The 22,461-nt window shown below is 39.3% G+C and overlaps 1 protein-coding gene across 4 annotated transcripts in view; it reads right to left on the reverse strand.

Annotated features, from left to right (window-relative positions):
• Positions 1-22,461, reverse strand: part of CLIP4 (CAP-Gly domain containing linker protein family member 4) — an 86,894-nt gene continuing 64,433 nt past the window's right edge. For 3 of the 4 annotated variants that reach the window (XM_049651905.1, XM_049651904.1, XM_049651906.1), the window contains exons 14-16: positions 18,681-18,745; positions 12,304-12,376; positions 4,781-6,955 (exon numbers count right to left, since the gene is read on the reverse strand). In XM_049651905.1, the coding sequence (XP_049507862.1) occupies positions 6,634-6,955; positions 12,304-12,376; positions 18,681-18,745 (460 nt within the window). In that variant the 3' untranslated portion in view covers positions 4,781-6,633. Of the gene's footprint in view, positions 1,512-3,739; positions 3,930-4,780; positions 6,956-12,303; positions 12,377-18,680; positions 18,746-22,461 lie in introns of those variants that run through there. The other variant, XR_007462346.1, reaches the window with a different exon arrangement.

Raw genomic sequence — 22,461 nt, forward strand, 5'->3', positions numbered from 1 at the left:
TTTTTAGCTCTAACTTAATTTTGAAACATTGGAAAAGTTCAGTGTAAGAACAGACCATTACCTACAATGGGGGTGGGGGGCAGGAAGGAACACGAACTATAACCACACAACCGAAGCAAGGACTTCCCCGCTCTTCAGTGTTCAGTAAACATAAAACAAGTGTTACCCTTCAGGTAAAGATGTGCTACCGGGCTAACCTCGGAACGACTGCAAACACCAGAGTCTGTAGTGCTGGCCCAAAGTCCACTTCTCAGCTGCCTCTGTTGCCCACGCTCTAGCTATCTCCCTTACTCCATCTATCTACCAAGGCTACTGCCTCCTTGAAAGCAATTACAATTATTTATCCTGCCATCACTCCAGTGCTCGCTCAGAGGCACGTCAGCTGGTATTAGTTGAAAGACAGTCGTATTAAACGAACTCCCACTAAGCTTCAGCAACTAGTGTATGTTGCTAGAGTCTAGAATGTTTACATTTTAATATCTGCCAATATAGGTGAATAGCAGATTGACAGAACTTCAGATGATTATAATATTTTGGCTGGTTTAGCTCTCAGCACCTCCTTGAGAGATGGCAGGCAGACCGGGCAGCAGCTAAGAGCCCCGGGTGCAGTTACCAACCCCTGTGACTCAAGCAAGTTAGGTGAACCCTCACTTTCTCACTTAACAATATGAGACTTCACCTCTGTGTGAGGCGAATCCCAACACCCGGCCCCAAACCCACAGGAAAGGAGTGGTGTGTGGGCACACGTGTGTGCCTTTCATTAACCTTGACACCTTGACCCCTAATGCATTGGGAGCCAAGGCCAATTAATTCAGTGTGTCATCCCAGTAAGCCAAATTACGTTTAGTCTTTATACAGAAGCGGACCAGAAAGAAGTTTATAGTCTCAGTTCTGTTTATTCTTTCTATTCAAAGATCTCTTTAGCAAACCATAAAATTAGCGAAGAAAGTTAATCGGGTGGTTTCCTGAAAGAAAGCAGCAGGACTATGAGAATCACGTCCATTTAACAACCTTCACACCTTCGGCACCACACCACTCACTTCCCTTAATGTCTGTTACAACTGCAGACTTATTGGCAAAGTAAAATCATAAAACTTATCTTTGGAAGGTTCTCTTTTGCCACACCCGATATTTCACGATAGGTCTGATGCACTTCCTGTCCACTGCCAATTTGCACCTCCCGCTCTCCACTCCCAGAGCCACAGAACAAAGCCCAGAATAAGCCACAAGTTTGGGACCAGGAGGTGTCTGCGGAGTCAGGTGGTCCTAAACGAGGATAACGGGAGTCCGCTCTCCCAATTACAGAGGATTGGACAGAATCCCTCTTCTCAGGTTTACAGACACACCTACTGTTACTGGATAGCAAGTCTTTGAAACTTGTTGCAGATAATATGTCTTCACAGTGCGTCTAGAAATAGGGAATCTCCAAAGAGAGCCAGTTCAAATGTCCCACCGAAAGATGAAATTGTGAAGACGGCAGGCAAATTTTCTACATCTTAGTACCTCTACTCCTTGAGAGAAAAAAAAATTAACACTTTTGCATTATTTCAAATAATATTTGTACAGTACTTCACAGCTCTCGGAAGAAATAGAATAATGTTAAAGGCAGATTCTTTTTGCACGCATATGCACCAATAAGCAGCTGGTCAAGTTTCATGCAAGACAGGAGCCTAGTGCACAGTATCACACTGGACTCTCCTTGGCCACACACCGGGCAGTGTGAAGTGAGGCCTCCCGAAACTCCAGGCGACTTCTTTATTCCCTAAACTCTATTCCCTTCAAGAAAGGGGCAGGAGGATTTGAGAAAACCACAATCCTTCGAACTGATACATACAATCTATTGGAATTCTTATTAGAAATTCACTTTCACTAGCAGGGTCAGTAAAGGGGGCTGGCGTTTTTCACTTTACTCTTCTCTGTTATCTGTAATGCAAAATTCACTTTCCCTGCCATCGATATGGGACTTTTTGTGGCTATCAGGATTCATTTTAAAATCCATCTTAGGATATTTTTTTCCAAAGATATTGGAGAGTAACACCTCTCCTTCATAACGAGAACTGTCAGGGGCAGCCAATGTCAGTAGCCCTGCGTACTGAGATTTAAGCTGAATCTCAGAAGTCATATTTAGAACAAGAATAAAAAGAATGCTTGAAGCTTTGTGTATCATTTTAACATGATTCATTTCTCTGCCAGTCTGGTTTGTTATGTGAAGAGTAATCAGTTCAGTCCTGAAGAAAGTAAGTCTAGTTCGAGGAAAGCCAGCCTCAGTTCTGTTGGGCTGGAGCTCAAAGAACTTAAGCTCTAGGAGATTGGCTCGGGCCAATGAGGACACAGCATCTGGGTACTGACACCCCCTACGCTCCAGAAATGAGTAAAACTCAAATCCAGTGCAGTCCAAGTAGATTTCTGAGACCATGTAATTTCACCTATCCAATTCAAACGACTCTGACAAAATAGCCAACCCTGAGACCAAACTCCTCCAGGGCTGTGCATGTGGGTCAATACCCTCAATATCTACAGAAGCAGCACACCGGTCTATTCGTTTAGAATTTTAGAGCTGAATTTAAGCCAGATTCGTGAGCACTTTTTAGATGACACTAGTGGTCTTTAGGAACATTTTATTTTAAGCTAGCGCCTAATTTTTTACTAATTCAGAACTTCCTGCCCCCCCTCAGCACTACTGCGAGCACCCCACTGCCCTGTCTGAACTGTAGAGTATGTGATGAAAATGTTGAAGCTTGCTGCTGCTTCAGCATGAAGATTCCACCCACTTGAGACATTCTAAAGGAACAAGAGGAGAAAAGGTTCCCACACCTCTTGGTGTTCTCCTCGAGGGAGAGGCCGTAGGCAGAAAATCAGCTCATTTCTACCAAGCACAAAGAAAATACAGTCTCGTGGGTAACATGTGCCCATCAACTCCAATTCTTTTCCCCTCCTGCGAAAGGAGCATTAGCAAAAATTTTGGTAGAGGAAATTCTTTTTGCCTATGCAAAAGTATCGTGTTCTGCTTATCACAAAATCCTAACATGTCCGATTTAACTCGTTCAGCCTACACACAAGCGTCATTAGGAAAGTCTGTCGTATGTTCAAGCAGCTTTATATGTGACACTGTAAATAAGGGCCTATGTAGCAAGGGAGATTATTAGATAATTACTAAAAATATATGTGATGATGTGAGTTTTGTATTAACTACTGTATTTGTATTATAAGTATAGTGAAAAAAAAAAAGGGCATGAATAAAAAAATTCTCCCCCTGGCTTGCAATGTGGTGATACCTATTAGGTCTCTGAGTCAATCATTTAGATAAAAATTGTCAAGTGAGTAGTTACAATTATTAGATCTATTTCTCAATTAAGAAGGATTCTTAATACATTGGGTCTCTAGCCATAGGTCAGTGCGGCCTAAATGATGCTATCACGTATTCTAAATGGTCCGAAACGAAACCCTGGAGTAAAAACGTTTGGCACCACGGACCAACGTCGGGCACACTCGGCATCAGACCATACATGCTACTCCATCCTCTGACTTGCCATCCTATCCAACTAGAAATTCAAAGCCCCTCCCCGCCCCAGGGAAAACACACAGGCTGGTGCCTCAGGGGACCCTGTTGCTGTGCCCTCCCCTTCTCCTATCCAGCAGCTCCTTTCTATCTTCTGCAGGTCACTGTTGTGGGGGAAAGTTGGACTACCGTGACTCTAACCTTTCTTGTCCTCTTTCCTTCCTTCCCCAGCACAATTACCTGTTCCACGGCCGGGTCTCTCGAGGCCACCTGTCTGAAGTCAGCTAGATAACATCTCCACTTTGAACCGTCGATGGCCTTCATTGCCTCTGTTCATTCAATAAGCATTCACTGAGCATCCACTAGGCGCCAAGCATTACTCCAGGTGTCAGGGATAGAGCAATGAACCAGTCAAAATCCACCCCTCCATCTAGTCAGGGAAGAGAGAAATAATGCTAAGCAGAAAGTTGAGCGTGACCAAGGATGGCAAATGCTGAGGAGAAAAATAAAACACGAGAGGGCATATGCAGTTTCAGAGAGGAGGGCACAAGGCACTCAGAACAAGACTGCCACGTCTCCAAGTTCAGAGTCCGCAAACATCTGCATCCGAACACTTTTAAGCACTTAAAAACTATTCCCACCAAATTACCCTAAAATGAAAAATAAAGTTTTTTAGAAGAATGTAGGTAATTATTTATATGTTTTTTAAATCTAAGTTCAAAATATTCTATCCTACCCTAAATAAACAAACGAAATCCCACCGGTACAAAAGAAAGTTAAGCAATTTTAGAAAACTGTAGAAACCCCTTTCTTCTTTTAAATGGCTCTCTGTCCTTCAAAACGATACAGCAGGAAGGTGGATAAAAACACAACTTTACTTGCTTAGTAGAAAGCATGATACTTTTAAAAAAATTTTTTTTATTGTGTTTATTTTGAGAGAGAGAGACAGAGACAGAGACAGAGTGTGAGCGGGAGAGGGGCGGAGAAAGAGGGAGACACAGAATCCGAAGCAGGCTCCAGGCTCTGAGCTGTCTGCATAGGGCCTGACGCAGGCTCGAACCCACAAGCCATGAGATCATGACCTGAACCGAAGTCAGACGCTCAAGTGCCTGAGCCACCCAGGTGCCCCGAAAGCATGATACTTTTGAAGACACTAGAAGGATGGGACGAATCCAAGTCACAGTGGTATGAAAACAAGTGAAGGATGAACCCGTGTGCTCCCGTGTGCTCTGAATCACCAAGAGAAGGGGCTGTGCGGGTCGGGTAAATGACAAGATAACATTCCAAAACCAAAACAGCTTCCCTTTTTATTAATGCTCAAGAAGTGAACTGTGAATGACAGTTAATCAGCAAAACACAAATGAAAACACCTAATCTGTATGTATAGTATATGTAAACATACACATTATATGGATTTAATAATCCTAATCTAAATATGAGAACAACCGTTTCCCTGACCTTAGTGTTGGCATTACTGTTTCTAACTTAGGGTGTTTCATATTTAACAGGAAGAATTATGGACACCCAAGTTCAGAGTAGTCATGAATTTCATATTAAGGTATAAATAGAGTTTTAAAGAAATAAGCTGTATAATAAAATAAGTTTACTTCTGAATTGCAATACAGGCATTTTCTTTAATCAGTAAAAATATTCCTTGATTATAAAGCAGCCATACTTTGCAAATGTATATCAGGAAAATAGCTCTGGCAATATTTGAAATACCACACTTTTAAAAAGGCAGCAAAGCAACAGAATTTAGCTTTTAAATAGTATATTGCAAAATAGTTCAACGTATTATTTCTAAGCACAAAGCGAGCTCCATTCTAAAGAATACTTTTAATCTTATAAACTGTTCCAATATTTCTGTGTAGTTTAAAGTCTAAATATCTACAATAAAAGATAAATCTTTATACACATAGGACATAAACGTCAATACATATCCACGACACAAACGTTTTCCATTATATCACTCTATTTTGAAGGCTAGTTTGTTAACATGTGCTCAAAAAGAAATACAAAAACCTGATACAGGGCTGTTGTTTTGTAATAGGCTGAATTCTGCAATGACTGAAAATATAAAAACAGCAGTGATAGCAAACACAACACCAGTTTTATGAACAGAACCAAAAAACATCGAGAAATCATAAACATTTAAATGAATAACTATTATATGCTTCATAACACATCTTAATTTACTCTCTTCTCTTAAATATAATTTTTTCTAAATGTTTTTCATATCCCGGGAAAGAATAATGGCAAATTCTCCACAAAGATGAAAGTGCATTACGTTTTAAAAGTGCTTCGTGTGTTTTATTATAGACATGTCCAATAAGGAATTAGACAAGTATGTGCAAAAAATTCCAATTGTGACTTGAATTCATAGATCTAATGATGGGTTTTTTGTAGTTCATCCAGATGAGGCAGTTGCCAATACATAAGAAAAATGTGTGATTACACGCTTTGTATAGAGGAAAGGTAGGAAAGGAGACCCCCTGTTCATCAGCTGGTTAGAGACCCTGGGTGAGGAAAGAAGATCTCTGCATCTGGCAAAGGCTGAGAGGCCCACCACCTCCAGGGCTCTAGCAGATCTCTGGATGTGGCCTTCCTGGAAGGGCAAATCGGTTCAACAAAAAATAGGAAAACTACACTAATCACAGAGCTACTATTCGCTCATTGTCCTTCCTAGTACGGAAGGAAAATCTCCAAAAACACTTGACAGAGAAAGGCCATGTGAATGTCAAAGGTTAACCAAAGCCTGTGAAAACCCTCACAACTATGGCATATGGAAAATCCGGGATTATGTGCAAAAGCAAAAGAGTAAACACCGTCAGCCGGTTACCTAACGGCACCCATTTTTTCCCGAAGTCTCAGAATGTTCTTGGGTCTAAAGTTTCAAAAGCTTCTAAAAATGCTTACTTTGAACTTGTTTTAAATGAATCGTGATGCCCACGGCTCAGACAGCTTTTTAAAGGGGTCTCTCCGAATTGTTAGAATGGTTCCTAAGAAGATAGCTCTACTTTCAAATCTAGAACAATGGCTAGATAACTGAACCATTTGCTGTGGACTCTTTATCCTATGTACGTACGTGAGCTCATTTAATACTTCAGCAGTATTAGTATTTAGTATTTAATACTTCAACAGCTCTCATCCACAAGCTTTGACCCGTTTATTCCCCGATAGGTTACTCTGCTCGGCCTAACTAAGACTCCGTGGTTCGGCTTACAGGTGAAATAGCGCTTGTCTCCCACCGCTCCGTCATTCTTCCCCTTGGCGCTTCGAAGCTCCAGTCCCAGCCAGATCCCTGATGCAAAGTCCGTGGGGCCCACGTACCTAACGGTCCCCATTTCATTGGAGCTCGTGAGGAGGACCTGGGAGCCCTCGTGCAGCTTCACGCTCCCTTCCACGCCGCCCGTGGTGGGGGCCCCGCTCCAGCTGCGGCGCAGCGCGGGTTTCCATCTGCGCAAAGGGGGGAGCAGGGGAGAGCGTCAGTACGCAAGTGGTGCGCGCACTTGGCCGCACGCTGTCACGTTCCTTCCCGCCCCAGGGTCCCAATCCATTCACAAGCTGCTTTTATTCTAAGTAGCAATATGAGGATATACTTTTGTTCAACAGTTAAAATGGTTTTCTCTTGGCTATTTTAATACTACCCTAAACTGAATTGAAGATTTCACTAGGCGGGGCTCCTGGGTGGCTCAGTCGGTTAACATCCGACTTCGGCTCAGGTCATGATCTCACAGTTTGCGAGTTTGAGCCCCACATCAGGCTCTGCTCTGTGCTGACAGCTCAGAGCCTGGAGCCTGCTTCGGATTCTGTCTCCCTCTCTCTCGGCCCCTCCCTCACTCGCTCTCTCTCTCAAAAATAAATAAACATTAAAAAATATTTAATTAAAAAAGATCTCACTAGCAATTTCTAAATATACATACACACACATATATACTTTCTATAAAATAGCAACTAGAAAAAATACACTTATAACCTATTTGATCAATTATCAAAGCCAAAAAAAAAAAAAAAAAGAACCTAACATTAGCACTGTAGTAAATTAAAATGACCTTTTATTTACTTTTTAAACATTTATTTACCTGAAAACAATGCTTAAAAACTGCTATTCTATAACTTTATAAAATAAATGTATATGTATCTTCTGTGAATGAACTCTGGTCACACCAAAGGGTTTACCACCCTCCCTGCCACTGACAGTAAGGAGGGTCTTAGCTTCCGGGAGGAGGACTCCTCTCCTTTTCTCTATAAAACATGATTTAAAATGTGCTGCCTCGCAGCACCCGCCCCTGAGCTGTCCTGATAACGACACTACTGCGTACCCACACAGGGAACTCAGCCAGGCCTCGAGCCAGTACCGCCCCACAGCTTCCTCTCTGTCACTGGGAAATAACTGACCTGAAACTCACTCACAGTGCAAATGCCACTAAGGTCTTGTTCCCTGTGACCTGAGGCCTCTCCAAACGGTTTTCCTGAAACCAGCACCAGCGGGGCCTTGCATGCTCAGTCTGCTACCACCTCTCCTTCAAAGCAAACCCTTCTCCCGCCCCCACAGCAGAGACCACGCGAACCCGCTACCAAAACTGCACAGTGCCTGACTGTGAACAGAGGCCGGGTCCTACCTATTCTCCGTTGTATTTCACGGTCTATAGTTTCTAATATACTATCACACACAACGTCTCATTTCCTCCCATTAACCACCCTGTAAGAAAGGGAGGGCACTCAGATTTTACAGGTAAGAAAACTCAAGTCCAAAGACTTGTCCCGAGCCACACTTGCCACTACGGGATAGAATCCTAATTAGAAAACACAATGGAAAAAGTATTCTTTATCATGCCAACTGCACAAATAACAATGATAAAATTAACAAAGAATACATAGTGCCTGTTAGAAAAAGTATAAACCTTTACTGAAGAACATACAAAAGATAAACGAAAGAGCTTTGTTCCTGGAGAGAAACACATATGTGTTGATTCTCCCCAAATTCACCCCCAGAGGGACACTGTCTGCAACCACACACAGTCACTCCAAAGTCCACACAAAAATGACGCTCTCACTTCCTGAGCACCCACTGCGTGCCAGACACTTCCCATTCGTGATCTCATCCAACCTCACCCAACCACTGACCTAGAGATGATCTCCCTTCGAATGGAGGAGAAATCTGAGGCTCAAAAAAATCAAGCTATTTGCTTAATTAATGATGGTGAAGAGGAGAGATGGGGCTCACGTGCAAGTTGGTCCAGGCACCAAGGCCAGGCTCTTACAACCACGAATGGGTGCTGATAATTAAGACAAAATTGAAAACTAACACAGCAAAGATTTACAGAGCTGTCATGTTAAATTCTAAAGTTACAATAATATAAACAATGTGGCTCTGGCAGAAGAATGTACTTTTTATATGACACAGAAAAGAAACCTTAGAAAAACACACACAATTTTTTTTCTTATGTGATTAAAAAGGAAAACTTCACATCAGTGGGACAGGAGTGAACATTCAGCTAGGGGTGTTGTAAAAGTCATCTCGGGGAAAAAGAATATGATTCCTACTACTCACTGTATATTAAAATAAATTCCAAATAAATTAAAGAGCTAAATACATAAGTTAGAAAATAGAGAACTACAAGAAAATAAAAATGGATATTTACCTGAACACACACAAACACGGGTGGGAAGGGGAGGAAACAAATACATGTATATAAAGTTTGGCATCTACTATTAGTTAAATTTTGATTTTTTAAATTAATTTGTATGCCATAAAAATGTTTCCATATCACAGGACAGTCTTTAAGACCTTACAAAAGCCACACTAAGGAAATCTGTTAAAGAATGGGGGATTTATTAAGGGAAAAAGCTTTCAAAGGGTATGTAGAGTATGATTTGTCCATCTTTGTTTAAAATTCAGATACATGCTTTAGAAAAAAAAATTGGGAAAGTATACACCAAATGGGAGTAATAATCTCATCTAGGTGATAAAATTCTAGATGATCTTTATCTGCACTTAGCTTTTTATAATTTTTCAAATGTTGTACAGTCAACTTTCATAATCAAAAAGGTTTTAAAAGAAAGAAGGAATACACGAATTCAAGATCTAAACCAAAAATTCATGGTTTGGATAAAGACTAAACATTCTAAGAAGAATGATTTGATTCAACTTATGTCAAAGTTCTAAAAGCTCTGGGAAGTGCAAAACTTAGAATTACAGTACATTTCAGAGCTCTGTTTACTCATTCAAAAACATTAATTGACCACGTATGAAATGACAGGCCCGGGCTTGGGTTCTAGGACTATTACTGAATAGTCAGTAAATAGTTATAAATACTGCAATAAAGACTGTGTATGGTGCAGAAGGAGCAGAAAAGAGAAAGAACTCTATCCTCCCTTAAGGGCCAGGGAAGATACTTGAGTGAGGAAGAGACACGTAGGCCTCACTTATGAGGAAGTCACCATGAGAACGAAGTCAGGAGAAACAGACAGGAGCTGTGCCTGCTGGCAGGACTTTAGATGCTGTGCCAGTGAACGTGGACTTCATTCTGGGTTTGAGAACTGAGAAGCTTCAAGGGGCGGGCAGAAAATGCAAACAGATGATATGGAAATAATGGAACACGCAGCAAACTGGATTATGGGAGTTCTGCCTAAAGACATTCACGTGTGAGCTGACCGCATAAACCGTTGTCAATAGGCTGGATTCCACAGACAGGACATGCTGTGATAACACAGAGAGGGGCTGAAAGAAGCTTGCAAGGACAGGAATGAGTGAAAGAAGAGAGACAGATGCAGGCTGGATGCGTCATGACTACCAGGTCACTGTGGTGCTGGTTCAAATCCCAAGCCGCCTTTCCCTCTACCCCCATTCTTGGGGTAGAGAATTCTGAAGACAGAAGAATTGCTTCGACCCTCTCTCCATCACTCTGTCCTCTGAATGAAATGCATTCATCACTGTCACTCAATAAACGACACAGAAAAACAGATCCTGTTCCCTTTCCTCACTTCCTCTCTCATGTGGGGCAGGCATGTCCTTTGCCCAAATCCTTCATGTTTCCTCCCCAGGAATGTTCATCACCTCTACATTTTCCAGGTTTCTTCTGAAGTATCATTTATTTCCATATGAATGAACAAGAAAATGGTAGTGCATGGGGAATCTCAATAAACTCATTTTTCAACCCACAGTCTTCAGAATACATCGTGCTTCCAGCCTAATAACACACAACACCCGACCAACTCTGTGCCCACAGAAGGTCATCCGTTGCTCTAATCTCCCCCTACCCCAAGATCAGAGACAGGGCTCCTAGTACCTGTCAACACCCTAAGTTTTTCTTTTGTTCCTTAGAAGAGCAACCACCAAATATTTTAGTCATGTACTCTATAAGCAAAAATAAATTATTTTAAAAATTGATTTTATACCCTTAATAAACGTGTATTTCTCTCTTTTTTTTTTTTAACAGGCGCTAGTCTCAATCTGTACAAAGTATCAGTAAAGCTTCATTTCTTTTTATTTTTATAGAAAACAAAGAGAGGTACGAATGTTCTCCCCTCATGTCAGACATTATCTGGTGTGTAAACCCATACCTGCTGCGTAAGCCCGTGGTTCAGATTTCTCCTCCTTCCCTCACTTCCCTGGACATTGTGCTCTCCAACCCCCAGCATTGCACATGGCCTCTGACACTCCCCCTGTCCTCGCCCCCCTGAGAGTCCTTTATATCCAGGTGGCCTCTTCCTGGTATTTCTTCCATTCTGCCTAAGAAGGCTTGGATGTCTTCAAGAAACTGGAACAGAGAGTCACGGCCCTAAACTCTCTCAGCTACTCAAGTGAGGAGACCAATTTCAACATTCTCAAAATTGGTGAAGGTTTTATGGAAAGAAAAAAAACAGAAACCCTGGCCACTTCTGCTAAACAATACCTAGCACTGTCGTGGGACAATCAAGGTTGGCAAGTGACATCTGCCATCCTTGTGACACCCCCTGTAACTTCTCACCAGATTATTACATAAACTGCCTGCTTGGTGCTCAGTTCACTGCCACAGTCCAGTGCCTGGGCGCCATTTCTAGTGGCTTCCAGAGCACCACACCCAAGCAAGATTGCGCACTTCCCTACTCACTCAGACCATTTTCCTTTCCCCACCCCACCCCGACCCCACCCCAATACATACACAGCCCCGGTCATCAGTCTTCAGATTAATTGGAAAAAAAAAAAAAAAAAAAAAAAAAAAAAAACTCCTTAACCCATTCAATCTAGAAGAGGCTTATATTCCTCTAAAAGAAAAAAAGTTCCCAAAAGTGTCAGAAAAATATTCAAGAGAGTAAAGTGGGTCTGAAGGAAATAAATAGAAATGAAAAAGGAAAAAAAGATTCTATAAAGAAACAACAACAAAAAAAACCATTTTGAGCAGTATACTCTACTAGAGGAAGTAGGAGTATTTTTTAAAATAGCAGTAAGATCACTTTATGCAGAAAGACCTGACATTTCTTTCCTGTGTTGCCAAAAATATTAACTCAAGTCTCTAAGTAAACAGTTTAAAATCAATCCACCCTATGATAACACAAAATATAAATTCCTCTAAGTCTTATTAACAGTACTAAACCCCTCTGAAAATAAATGCAGTATACCACTCTGAGTCACTAGTGACATTTTTAATTGAGCTTGTGAGGGTGAGAGGGAGGACTCTCCTCAATACACTCACACCTTTTCTCCTAAGTGCTAAAATTCTACCGAGCAATGTAAAAGATACAAAATCTATTTTCTTTCTTCACAGAATCCTGTCATGTTCATCTTGAAAAGTGTTTTTCTAAATCTTCTTAATACTCACTTGGCAAAAGCATTTCTTCTGTTAATCTCTTTCTGGGAAGAAGCAGAAGTCGTACTGAAACTTCTCCTAAAACCTAAATGTCAAAGTTAAGGTCAAAGAGGAAAGATAAATCACAAATTTGCAGTCCTCATTAAAAGTTATCTTTTATCATTCCTTCTACAGGTGTTCTAGTCTACCCAATGTTTCTTCGGGAACAGAAAGCAAAGAAAATAAGTACATACAGAATATAACAGTGGTTTAGATTTTTTGATGAATTTTTATCTTACCTTTCTCATCAAACTATGCATATTTGTATCAATAAGTTAAGATCATGACATTACATTTGGAGGTTTCTATTATAAAATTTCTTGAAAACCAAATAAAACTGTGTAATGATAAAGCTGAATCTTTTTACTCAAATATTTATCATCTTGATAAATCACATAAAGGATAAAATGGTTTAAAAACACTATCACTAAATATATTCCATTTATAAAATACTGAACAAATTTCAGAGTTTACGATTCTTGGCATCCCCAATGACAGAATTATTAAAAAAAAAAAAAAGATTTCATGAAATGTACATTTTTAAAAAGATGTTTTTAAAAAAATGTAAGATTTCCAGTTCTGGAAAGCTATGGCAAGCAGATGTGCTGAATCAATCTCTCAACTGAAGCGAGCATAATTTTAAACAACTGTACTTAAAATATATATATATTACTGAGCTGATACAAAGTCAAATTTCAGGGAGACCAACAACCAAACAGAGAGCACATGAGAAGTAACCAAGCACAAAAGCAATCTATCACCTTGTGTCACAGGATTGCCACTAACTTCTAGAGAATTTTGGCTTCTGCCTTACTGGCTGCACCAGAGATGGGAAAGGGCATAAAGCCCAGGGCCTAAGAAGATGGGGATTCTAATGCTAGACTCTCTGTTAAAACGTGGATCCCAACCAGCTCACCCTCAGTGTAAGGTTAAACGAGAAACAAAATGAAATACCATCTGACAAAGATAAAACAAAGCACTTGTGTCCACCTTAATGCTCAGAAGGCAGCAAAATTTCCTCCCTTCAAAATCTGTGATAAGCCAAATTTTATCTGTGTAATAAAAAGAAAAACTGCAAGGACTGTAAATTAAAGTAGTCCCGGGTTGTCAGTGCCTCCAGGAGTAACTGGCAGAAGAACACACAATCTTCTCTGGAGGCATGAACCCAGGCCTCAAAGAATTCCTGTACATTAAATTCTGAGTAAAATAAGCATCTCACAATAATAAATCACAAAACTCCCAAGTAAAGAAAGTACCATAAGCTAGATTCACAGAAACAGATGGCAGAATCAGACACATGAAGACTTCAGATATGAAACTACTTAACATAAAAGATAACAATATTTCAAATGTTTAAAGAGATAAAAGAAAAAACATGGGGAAATAACAAGCAAAAATAAGTGACAACAAAACAGTTGTGAAAAGGAAACAAGAAATGCAAATTTTGTAACTAAAAACTTTGTGGGTGGATTAAACAGCATAATAAACATGGTTGAAGAAAGAATCAGGAAACATGAAGACAGAGCTGAAGTTGTCTAGAATGCAGTCCAGAGAGACTAAAATGTGAAAAATATGAAAGAGGCATGGGAAAGTCTACCACACTACTCATCAGAGCTTCCAAAGGAGATAATAAAGAGGTAGAAGGAGGAAATATGTTTTAAGTATGCAGACAAGAGTTCTACAGAATTTATCAAAGATAGTAATTCCCAGATCCAGGAAGACCCATGACAGCAAACAGGATGAAAAGAAATCTCCCTCTAGACACGTCATAGTGAAACCGTACAACACAAAGGAAACAGAGAAGATCTTTAACAGCAATCAAAAAGAAAGACAAATTACCTACAACAGTATAGATTAGATAGACTCACAGACTTCACAAAAAAAGTGACAGATAGAAAATAGTAAAATTATATTGTCAATGTGCAACGAGAAAACATCTCTCAAACTCAAATTTTCACCAATTTTTACTTTTACCCAATAAAACTATTATTATAAAAGACAAAAACATGAGAGACAGACACTTTCTAAAAGAAATTTCAAAAAATATACACGTGGTAGGAGTGGAATATCCCAAGTTAAAGTTCTGAAGATTAATGACACTGGTAAATACATGAGCAGATTAAATATTGGTTATTAATTATACTAAAGAACCCATTATAAATAGGGGTCCCTGGGTAGCTCAGTTGGTTAAGCGTCTGGCTCTTGATTTTGGCTCAGGCCATGATCTCACAGTTTGGAGATGGAACCCCACATAGGGCTCCACACTGAGCGTGGATTCTCATCTCCACTCTCTGTCGCTCCCCCATTTGCTCTCTTTCTCTCTCAAAATAAATAAACTTTAAAAAAGCTATTATAATAATGCAAAATTTGTGGGGGAAATCAAATAGATGAATAACTCAGTTTCTAAGGATTCTCTGTCATTTGGAAAAGAGTACATATAATGCCTAACTGTAGACTTTGCTAGGTATGTATGTCAAAGCACCTATAGTAATTACTAAGAAGTATGTTCACAACTTTCATTCAAGTACAGAATGGAATGAAAAAAAAGGACAGAAATGTAACTAGAATAAAGTCAAGAAAGAAAAACAAGTATAAAAATTGAAAACAGCATAAATAAATCCAAATATATGAGTATTTACAATAAATGTAATTAGGTGAAACTCTCAGGTTAAAAGGAAAACATTGTCAAACCATATTTTTTTAACAAGTGAAATCCAACCATATTCTATTTAGAAAGTATTCCAAAAGCATAGGATGTAGAAAAGTTATAAGACAACTAATAGAAAAGCAATTATTTGACCAAAAGAAAGCTGATATAATGTAAAAAGAATTATTTAAAAAGCAATACAATTTACATTAACACCAAAAAAATGAAATATTTAGGTATAAATCTAATAAAACATTTACAAAATCTATATGAGGAATATTATAAAACTCTAATAAAAAAAAACAAATAAGATCTAAATAAATGGATTCAATGTTCATGGATAGGAAGACTCAATATTGTTAAGATGATAGTTCTTCTCAATGTGATCTATATAATTAATGCAATCCCAATCAAAATCCCAACAAATTGTTTTGTGGATATCAACTAATTGGAAAGTTTATATGGAGAGGCAAAAGGCACAGTATAACCAGCATAATGTTATGGGAGAAGACCATGAAGACTGACACTACCAAACTTGATGAATTACTATAAAGCTCCATTAATTAAGACAACGTGGTATTAGTGAAAGATAACAGATCAGTGGAACAGAAGAGAGAGCCCAGAAATAGACTCACACAGTCAACTGATCTTTGACAAAAGAGAAGAGGCAATTCAATGGAGAAAGGATAGACTTTTTAACAAACAGTCCTAAAATATGCAAAAAAAAAAAAAAAAAAAAAAAGAATCCAGACAGACTTCACACCTTTCACAAAAACTAACTCCATGTATCATAGATCTACATGGGAAACACAAAACTATAAAACTCCTAAAAAGATAACACAGGAGAAAATCAGGATGAACTTGAGTTTAACAATGACATTTCACATACAACACCAAAAGCATAATCCATGAAAAAAAATGTTAAGTTGGACTTTACTAAAACTAAAAACTTCTACCCTGGTGTAGACTGTTAAGACAATGAAAAGACAAGCCACGGACTAGAGAAAAGATATGCAAAACACATTCTAATAAAGGTCTAGCATTCAAAATATACAAAGAACTCTTAAAACTCAACAGTAAGAAAATAATGAACACAATATATAAATGAGCAGAAGACCAGAATGAACAATTCACCAAAGAAAATATACAGATTGTGGGAATGCAAGCTGGTGCAGCCACTCTGGAAAACAGTATGGAGGTTCCTCAAAAAACTAAAACTAGAACTACCCTATGACCCAGCAATTGCACTACTAGGCATTTATCCAAGGGATACAGGTGTGGTGTTTCGAAGGGACACATGCACCCCCATGTTTACAGCAGCACTATCAACAATAGCCAAAGTATGGAAAGAACCCAAATGTCCACCAATGGATGAACAAAGAAGATGTGGTATACATATACACAATGGAGTATGACTCGGCAATCAAAAAGAATGAAATCTTGCCATTTGCAACTACGTGGATGGAACTGGAGGGTATTACACTAAGTGAAATTAGTCAGAGAAAGAAAAAAATCACATGACTTCACTCATATGAGGACTTTAAGAGACAAAACAGATGAACATAAGGGAAGGGAAAAAAAAATAATATAAAACCAGGGAGGGGGAGAAAACATAAGAGACTCTTAAATATGGAGAACAGAGGGTTACTGGAGGGTTTGTGGGAGGGCGGATGGGATAAATGAGTAAGGGGCATTAAGGAATCTACTCCTGAAATCATTGTTGCACTATATGCTAAATAATTTGGATGTAAATTTTTAAAAAATAAAATTAATTAAAAAAAAAGAAAATATACAGATTGCAAATATATGCAAGTATCCTCAACTGTGTTATCAGCTGAACTGTGTCGTCAGCTGAATTGTGCCCCTGCCTCCAAATTCATATGTTGAAATCCTAATCCCCAGAACCTCAGAATGTGACTGTGTTTGGAGACCAGGCCTTAAAATGTCAATTAAGTTAAAATCAGGTCACACAGGTCAGCCCTAATCCATGACTGGTGTCCTTATAAAAAGAGATTAAGACACAGACACATATGGAGGAAGACTATGCTAAGACATGGGAGGAAACCACCATCTACGAGGCACGGCGTGAGCCTTAGAAGAAACCAACTCTGTGAACAGCTTGATTTTGCCTCCAGAATTTTGAGAAAAACGGATTTGTTGAAGCCACACTGTCTGTGGTACTTTGTTATGCTAGTCCTAGCAAACTAATACATCATACACCATCAGGGAACTTCAGATGGAAACAATGAGGTGCTACTCCACACCTATTATAATGGTGAAAATCCATAAGCCATAAAATTAATCTCAACAAATTTTTAAGGACTGGTATTATACAAATCACTCTTTCACAGATGGCTATCCTATGGAAAAAAATGAAATTAGACCCTTACCATACACAAAATTCCAGGTGAACTGACAAATATGAAAGGCAAAAATACAAAACTTTTAGAAAGCAGTACAGGAAAATATCTGTGTGAGGTCTGTTCCAGGAAAAAGTTTTCTTTCTTTTTTTGTTTTTTAATTTTTAACGTTTATTTATTTCTGGAGACAGAGAGAGACAGAGCATGATCAGGGGAGGGGCAGAGAGAGACGGAGACACAGAATCTGAAGCAGGCTCCAGGCTCTGAGCTGTCAGCACGGAGCCCAATGTGGGGCTTGAACTCACCGTGATCATGACCTGAGCCGAAGTCAGTTGCTTAACCGACTGAGCCATCCAAATGCCCTCAGAAAAAGATTTCTTAAGATAAAACATGAAAACATAATGGCTTCCTATTTTGACTACTTAAAATTTAAATATTTCTGTTTTTCAAAAGACACCAGACAGGCAAGCAAGGTATTCGCGACACACGAAACTAGCAAAATATTAGTGTCCGAGGTATAGAAAGAAACCTACAAATGAATAAGATAAACCAACCAAAAGAAAAAGGGGCAAGAGACTTGAACAGTTATGTCACAAAAGAGGAAATGCAAATGGCTCGTAAACATGAGGCTCGACCTCATCTGTAATCTGGAAAATGCAAGTTAAAACCACGAGATGCAGCTTAAATCCATCAGATGGGTGAAGAGTTCTAAATCAAGCAGGACTAGTGTTGGGGAGGTAAAGAGCAGCAGGGGCTGTCATCCCTGCTCATGAGCATGTGCTCTGCCAACAGTCCGGCACTGCCCAGGGAGGGTGAAGATACGGACAGACCACACCTGGCCATCCTAGGGAAACGTTTGCAAATGTGCACAATGGTCTAGTTTGTAACGGTAAAAAAAAAAAAAAAACAAAAACGGACATAACACAAATATCCGTCAAATATAGAATAACTACTATGTTTTAGTGGAACACTAACAAAATAGCCAGTGACAATCAAATACATATGTATTTCCTAATATATATTATTTATTAATACATCTATATCTGGGTGATAAAGATATAAAGTAAGTCAAGGGAATAATGAACATAAAGTTCAAGACTCATAACCTGAGGACAAAGTATATGAAAAGGGAGGCAGAGGAGGCTGGGGACACTCAGAGACCCCCCCCAGTACAGGTCATCTTCACCTAGCAGATGGGTAAAAGATGTTTGCTTTATCATTACAGTAACTGTATGAATACATTTATATGCCCTTTTGTATACACAAATACTTCACAATAAAAAATTTTCAATAAATAAAAGCAAAGGAACAACGATTAGGAACATAAAATTGTGTAAACTTACCAGGATAAGAATGATTCTGTTTATTGGAGGAAATTTCCGAAAGGGTGTCCAGGGAGTCTGTTACCCTGTGAATAAAACAAGTACTGAAGCCTCATTAGAAGAAACAGCAGGTCTTCAGATTTAAGACTGGCACTCAAGTGAGGTTTTCACAACAACAGTTATTTCTTATTTCACTATTCAACAAACATGCATTGAGTATCTATCAGAAGTCAGAAAGGAACTTCAAGCTAGCATCAGATACAGGCAGTAATAAAATACAAGAGCCCCTTGTTGTTTAAGGATGGTTAATGAAGAAAAAGATGACTTAAGGTGAATTCACTTACAACAGAGACCTGACTTTATTTCTCTGGAACTTTATCTTCAAAGATGAAACTAAATAATATGGAAATAAATTTGTCTTATATTAAATTTAACAAATGTTCAATTAGAATTGTAAAAACATCACATTTTTAAATTGAAAATCAAATACTGACTCAGTCTGTGTACGTATGTGATTTTCTGATAAAATTGCACAACCAAACACAATTCAACGTCTTTTACTTTCTATTTGACCCCAAGCACAACCACAAAGGTAACTTTCCTGACAGGACTGTATTTTTTGATATTCAAATCATTCTTTATTTTTTAAAAAGCCAATCCTAATAGTCTCGTTTTCTTTCAGTTGTTTACTGACCTAACCCACAAAGCCTTCTTTCTATCAATCACTTCTTCCAGGACACTTGGTCACCATCAAGAAATCCTGCAACTCTCACAATATTTGCAATTCCACCTTGCAATTCACATGCATCATTTTTACTTGACATACACACTACAGCAATCAGTGAGAGATTGCTGAATGCAAAGACTATGACTTGATGAGGAGGACAGATAATCAGGTGGTGATGGGTAATTGAGAAGAACTTAATTCTAAAAGCGATCAGTTCATTAATAATAAGTACCTATAATGGTGAGAACTAAGAATAAGAAAATACTGGGGCGCCTGGGTGGCTCAGTCGGTTAAGCGTCCGACTTCAGCTCAGGTCACGATCTCACGGTCCGTGAGTTCGAGCCCCGTGTCGGGCTCTGGGCTGATGGCTCAGAGCCTGGAGCCTGCTTCCGATTCTGTGTCTCCCTCTCTCTCTGCCCCTCCCCCGTTCATGCTCTGTCTCTCTCTGTCTCAAAAATAAATAAACGTTAAAAAAAAAATTTTTAAAAAAAGGAAATACTGTGATGAGGAAGACCACTTGGACAAAAAACAGGGAGGTAGGCAGAGAGAGCAGATCAGATCTAGTCAGTAAGTTTTCTTAGAATTTCTGCAAAGAAATAGGTTGATTTATATGTTAATGGAAGAAAAGGTATTAACTAAATGAAAGCTGGGTGATAGTAGAAAGCTACTGAAGCACAGGAAATAACATGTGCAGAGATTCTCAGACAGGAGGCACATTCTTTTTAACGCAAAGCAGGGGGAAAGAGCCAGCTACAATCTGGGAAGAGTGAAATTGTGATTGGTCACCACTTCATTAAGACTGTCCTCAAGCAGTCCCTAGTTTAAAATTCTTTCCTCTTGGAGATCAGTGGTGTCTTTAAAGAGCTCCAAAGCTGGTTTAAATTAGAAATTCCTCAAAATCAGGGACCATGTCTGTTTTATTTGCTTATAGAATGCCTAGCACAGCACAAAGTGCTAAAAGACACTTAATAGTATTCGATGATGATGAATGAGACAATCAGAAGATGACAGGAAGACAGCTGGATCGAGACAGCAGTTCATTTAGAGAGAGAGCCCTGTATCTTTTAAGAAGAGGGGGCTGCTTTTAAAAGAATCACCTTAAAGACGACCAAATAGAAGGCAAGGAAGAAAAAAAGGTAAAAACCGTGTGTTCTATAAACAAAGCAAGAAAAAGAACACGAACATGAGAGAGACAGTGGCTTCACAATATAAAAGGGGGAAAAAACTGTCATAGCATAAGAAAAACACTGCCCTAGATGTGGTCAGTATCTACAGTGCCCAAAATATGCCCAACCATGTCCTCTGGGCAATCAAATATAAATAAAGAACCCCGGTCCTCAGGACTAGGAGACAAAACTTGTATGAGACTGTAGCAATGTGTTAATGGAGATTTGTCCAAAGTAATAAGAGAACCCAGAAGACTGGAGACTTAGCATGGATCTTACCCTAAATGAATCATAAATAAGACATCAGTCCTGAAATAAGGCACCAACTCTCTCTTACTCGTCACAAGGTACTGGTTAAGAACACACATTCTGATATTAAACTACCTGGGTTCAAATTCCCACTTGAAAGCTGTGCACACTTGCTTACTAGTTCCCTGTGCCTTCATCTCCCCACCTGTGAGACAGGGGCATTATAGTACCTGACCCACAGGGAGCTGCAAAGGAGTGAACGATACATGAGGAGCTCTAAACCATGCTGACCCGATGATAGAAGTACTGTTCACTGGCTAGTATCTCTTTCTCTTTATGTATAAGGCACATACCAAAAAACAGCAAACTACCTAAAAGCAAGGGCTTAGGAAAAACAACAACAAAATAACAAACCCAGGCTGAGTCCAGCTCCCTCATTAACTAGTGTAGGAGAGACCAAAATGAGCCACTACCAAACATGCTGCTCTGCCATAAGGATTATTTTGAACTAAAGACATTTGAGAATCGACGAATTCGGGAAGAGGCTTTCTCTGAACTCCCCTTATCTGCCTAAAACAGGTGCTCCAAAGAGAAGGACTCTGCCCTCCCCAAGTTACATCAAGCAGGGAAGACAGACTGGCATCCCAGAGGAGGAGAAGGGATGTTAACGCCACACCCAGAGAGACGCTGTCACCAACTATCTCACCTCCCACCCATTTTCCTAAGGGTCCGTTATCTTTCCAGAAAACCAGCTGCCCTCCCTTCAGAGGCCTTTCTCCCAGTAAGATGGTCTATAAGCTCTCCAATCTCACCACTCCTTTGGGTATTTGCTTCCTTCTGTGGTGCCCAGGTGCTGGCAAATTTAAATGTAATAAATTTGTATGCCTTTTCTCCTGTTAATCTATCTTCTGTCAATCTAGTTCACAGACACCCTATCCCACCCCCCACTCAGCTACTGACCCTAAGAGGATAGAGGAAACTTTTTGCTTCCCTACACTAACTATATGACTTTAGCTAAGTCACTTTCTCCCTGAAACTTCTCTTCACTGGCAAAATAAAATAATCATAATACCTTACAACTCACTGGATTTGAAATATGCGTCTAAAATACACTGTACAGAGCACACCATTTACTAAATGCTCAATAAATTTTTGTCACAGTTACTGTTATTTTCCAGATTGCTTGACCAAATACTTATTAGGATCAAATGAAACAACATTTAATTGAAGTTACTTCATAAACTGCAAAGCATTATATATGTTCAATACTCTATCATAAATAATAAGAAAAAAATTGTATCAGATACATCAAAGAAGGAAAATAATATAAAAATTGCATGTAGCTATTAAGAGAAACAAAGTGAAGGGGAAAACAGACATAAAAGCGATAAGATGTGCCAGGAGGCAGTCACACAGTCTAGCTAGAAGGGAACTAGATGGGACTCTCGGGACGCGATGGCCGATCCATTCTCATGAACGTGATCACACCATAGATGTTATTTCCTATTTAAAGATTAGTATCCCATTTCCCATCTACTGAGAAGCACGCCAAGCCAACTTCTTTCAGCACATAAGTCATTTCCCATAATGGTACCTGGAATTTCACAAGGACTTGTTTCTGCTCAACTTAATTTTTTAAAGCCAGAGTGAGCAGCTACAA

Source organism: Panthera uncia (genome assembly GCF_023721935.1).
Source record: "Panthera uncia isolate 11264 chromosome A3 unlocalized genomic scaffold, Puncia_PCG_1.0 HiC_scaffold_12, whole genome shotgun sequence".
In the NCBI taxonomy this organism is placed as follows: domain Eukaryota; kingdom Metazoa; phylum Chordata; class Mammalia; order Carnivora; family Felidae; genus Panthera; species Panthera uncia.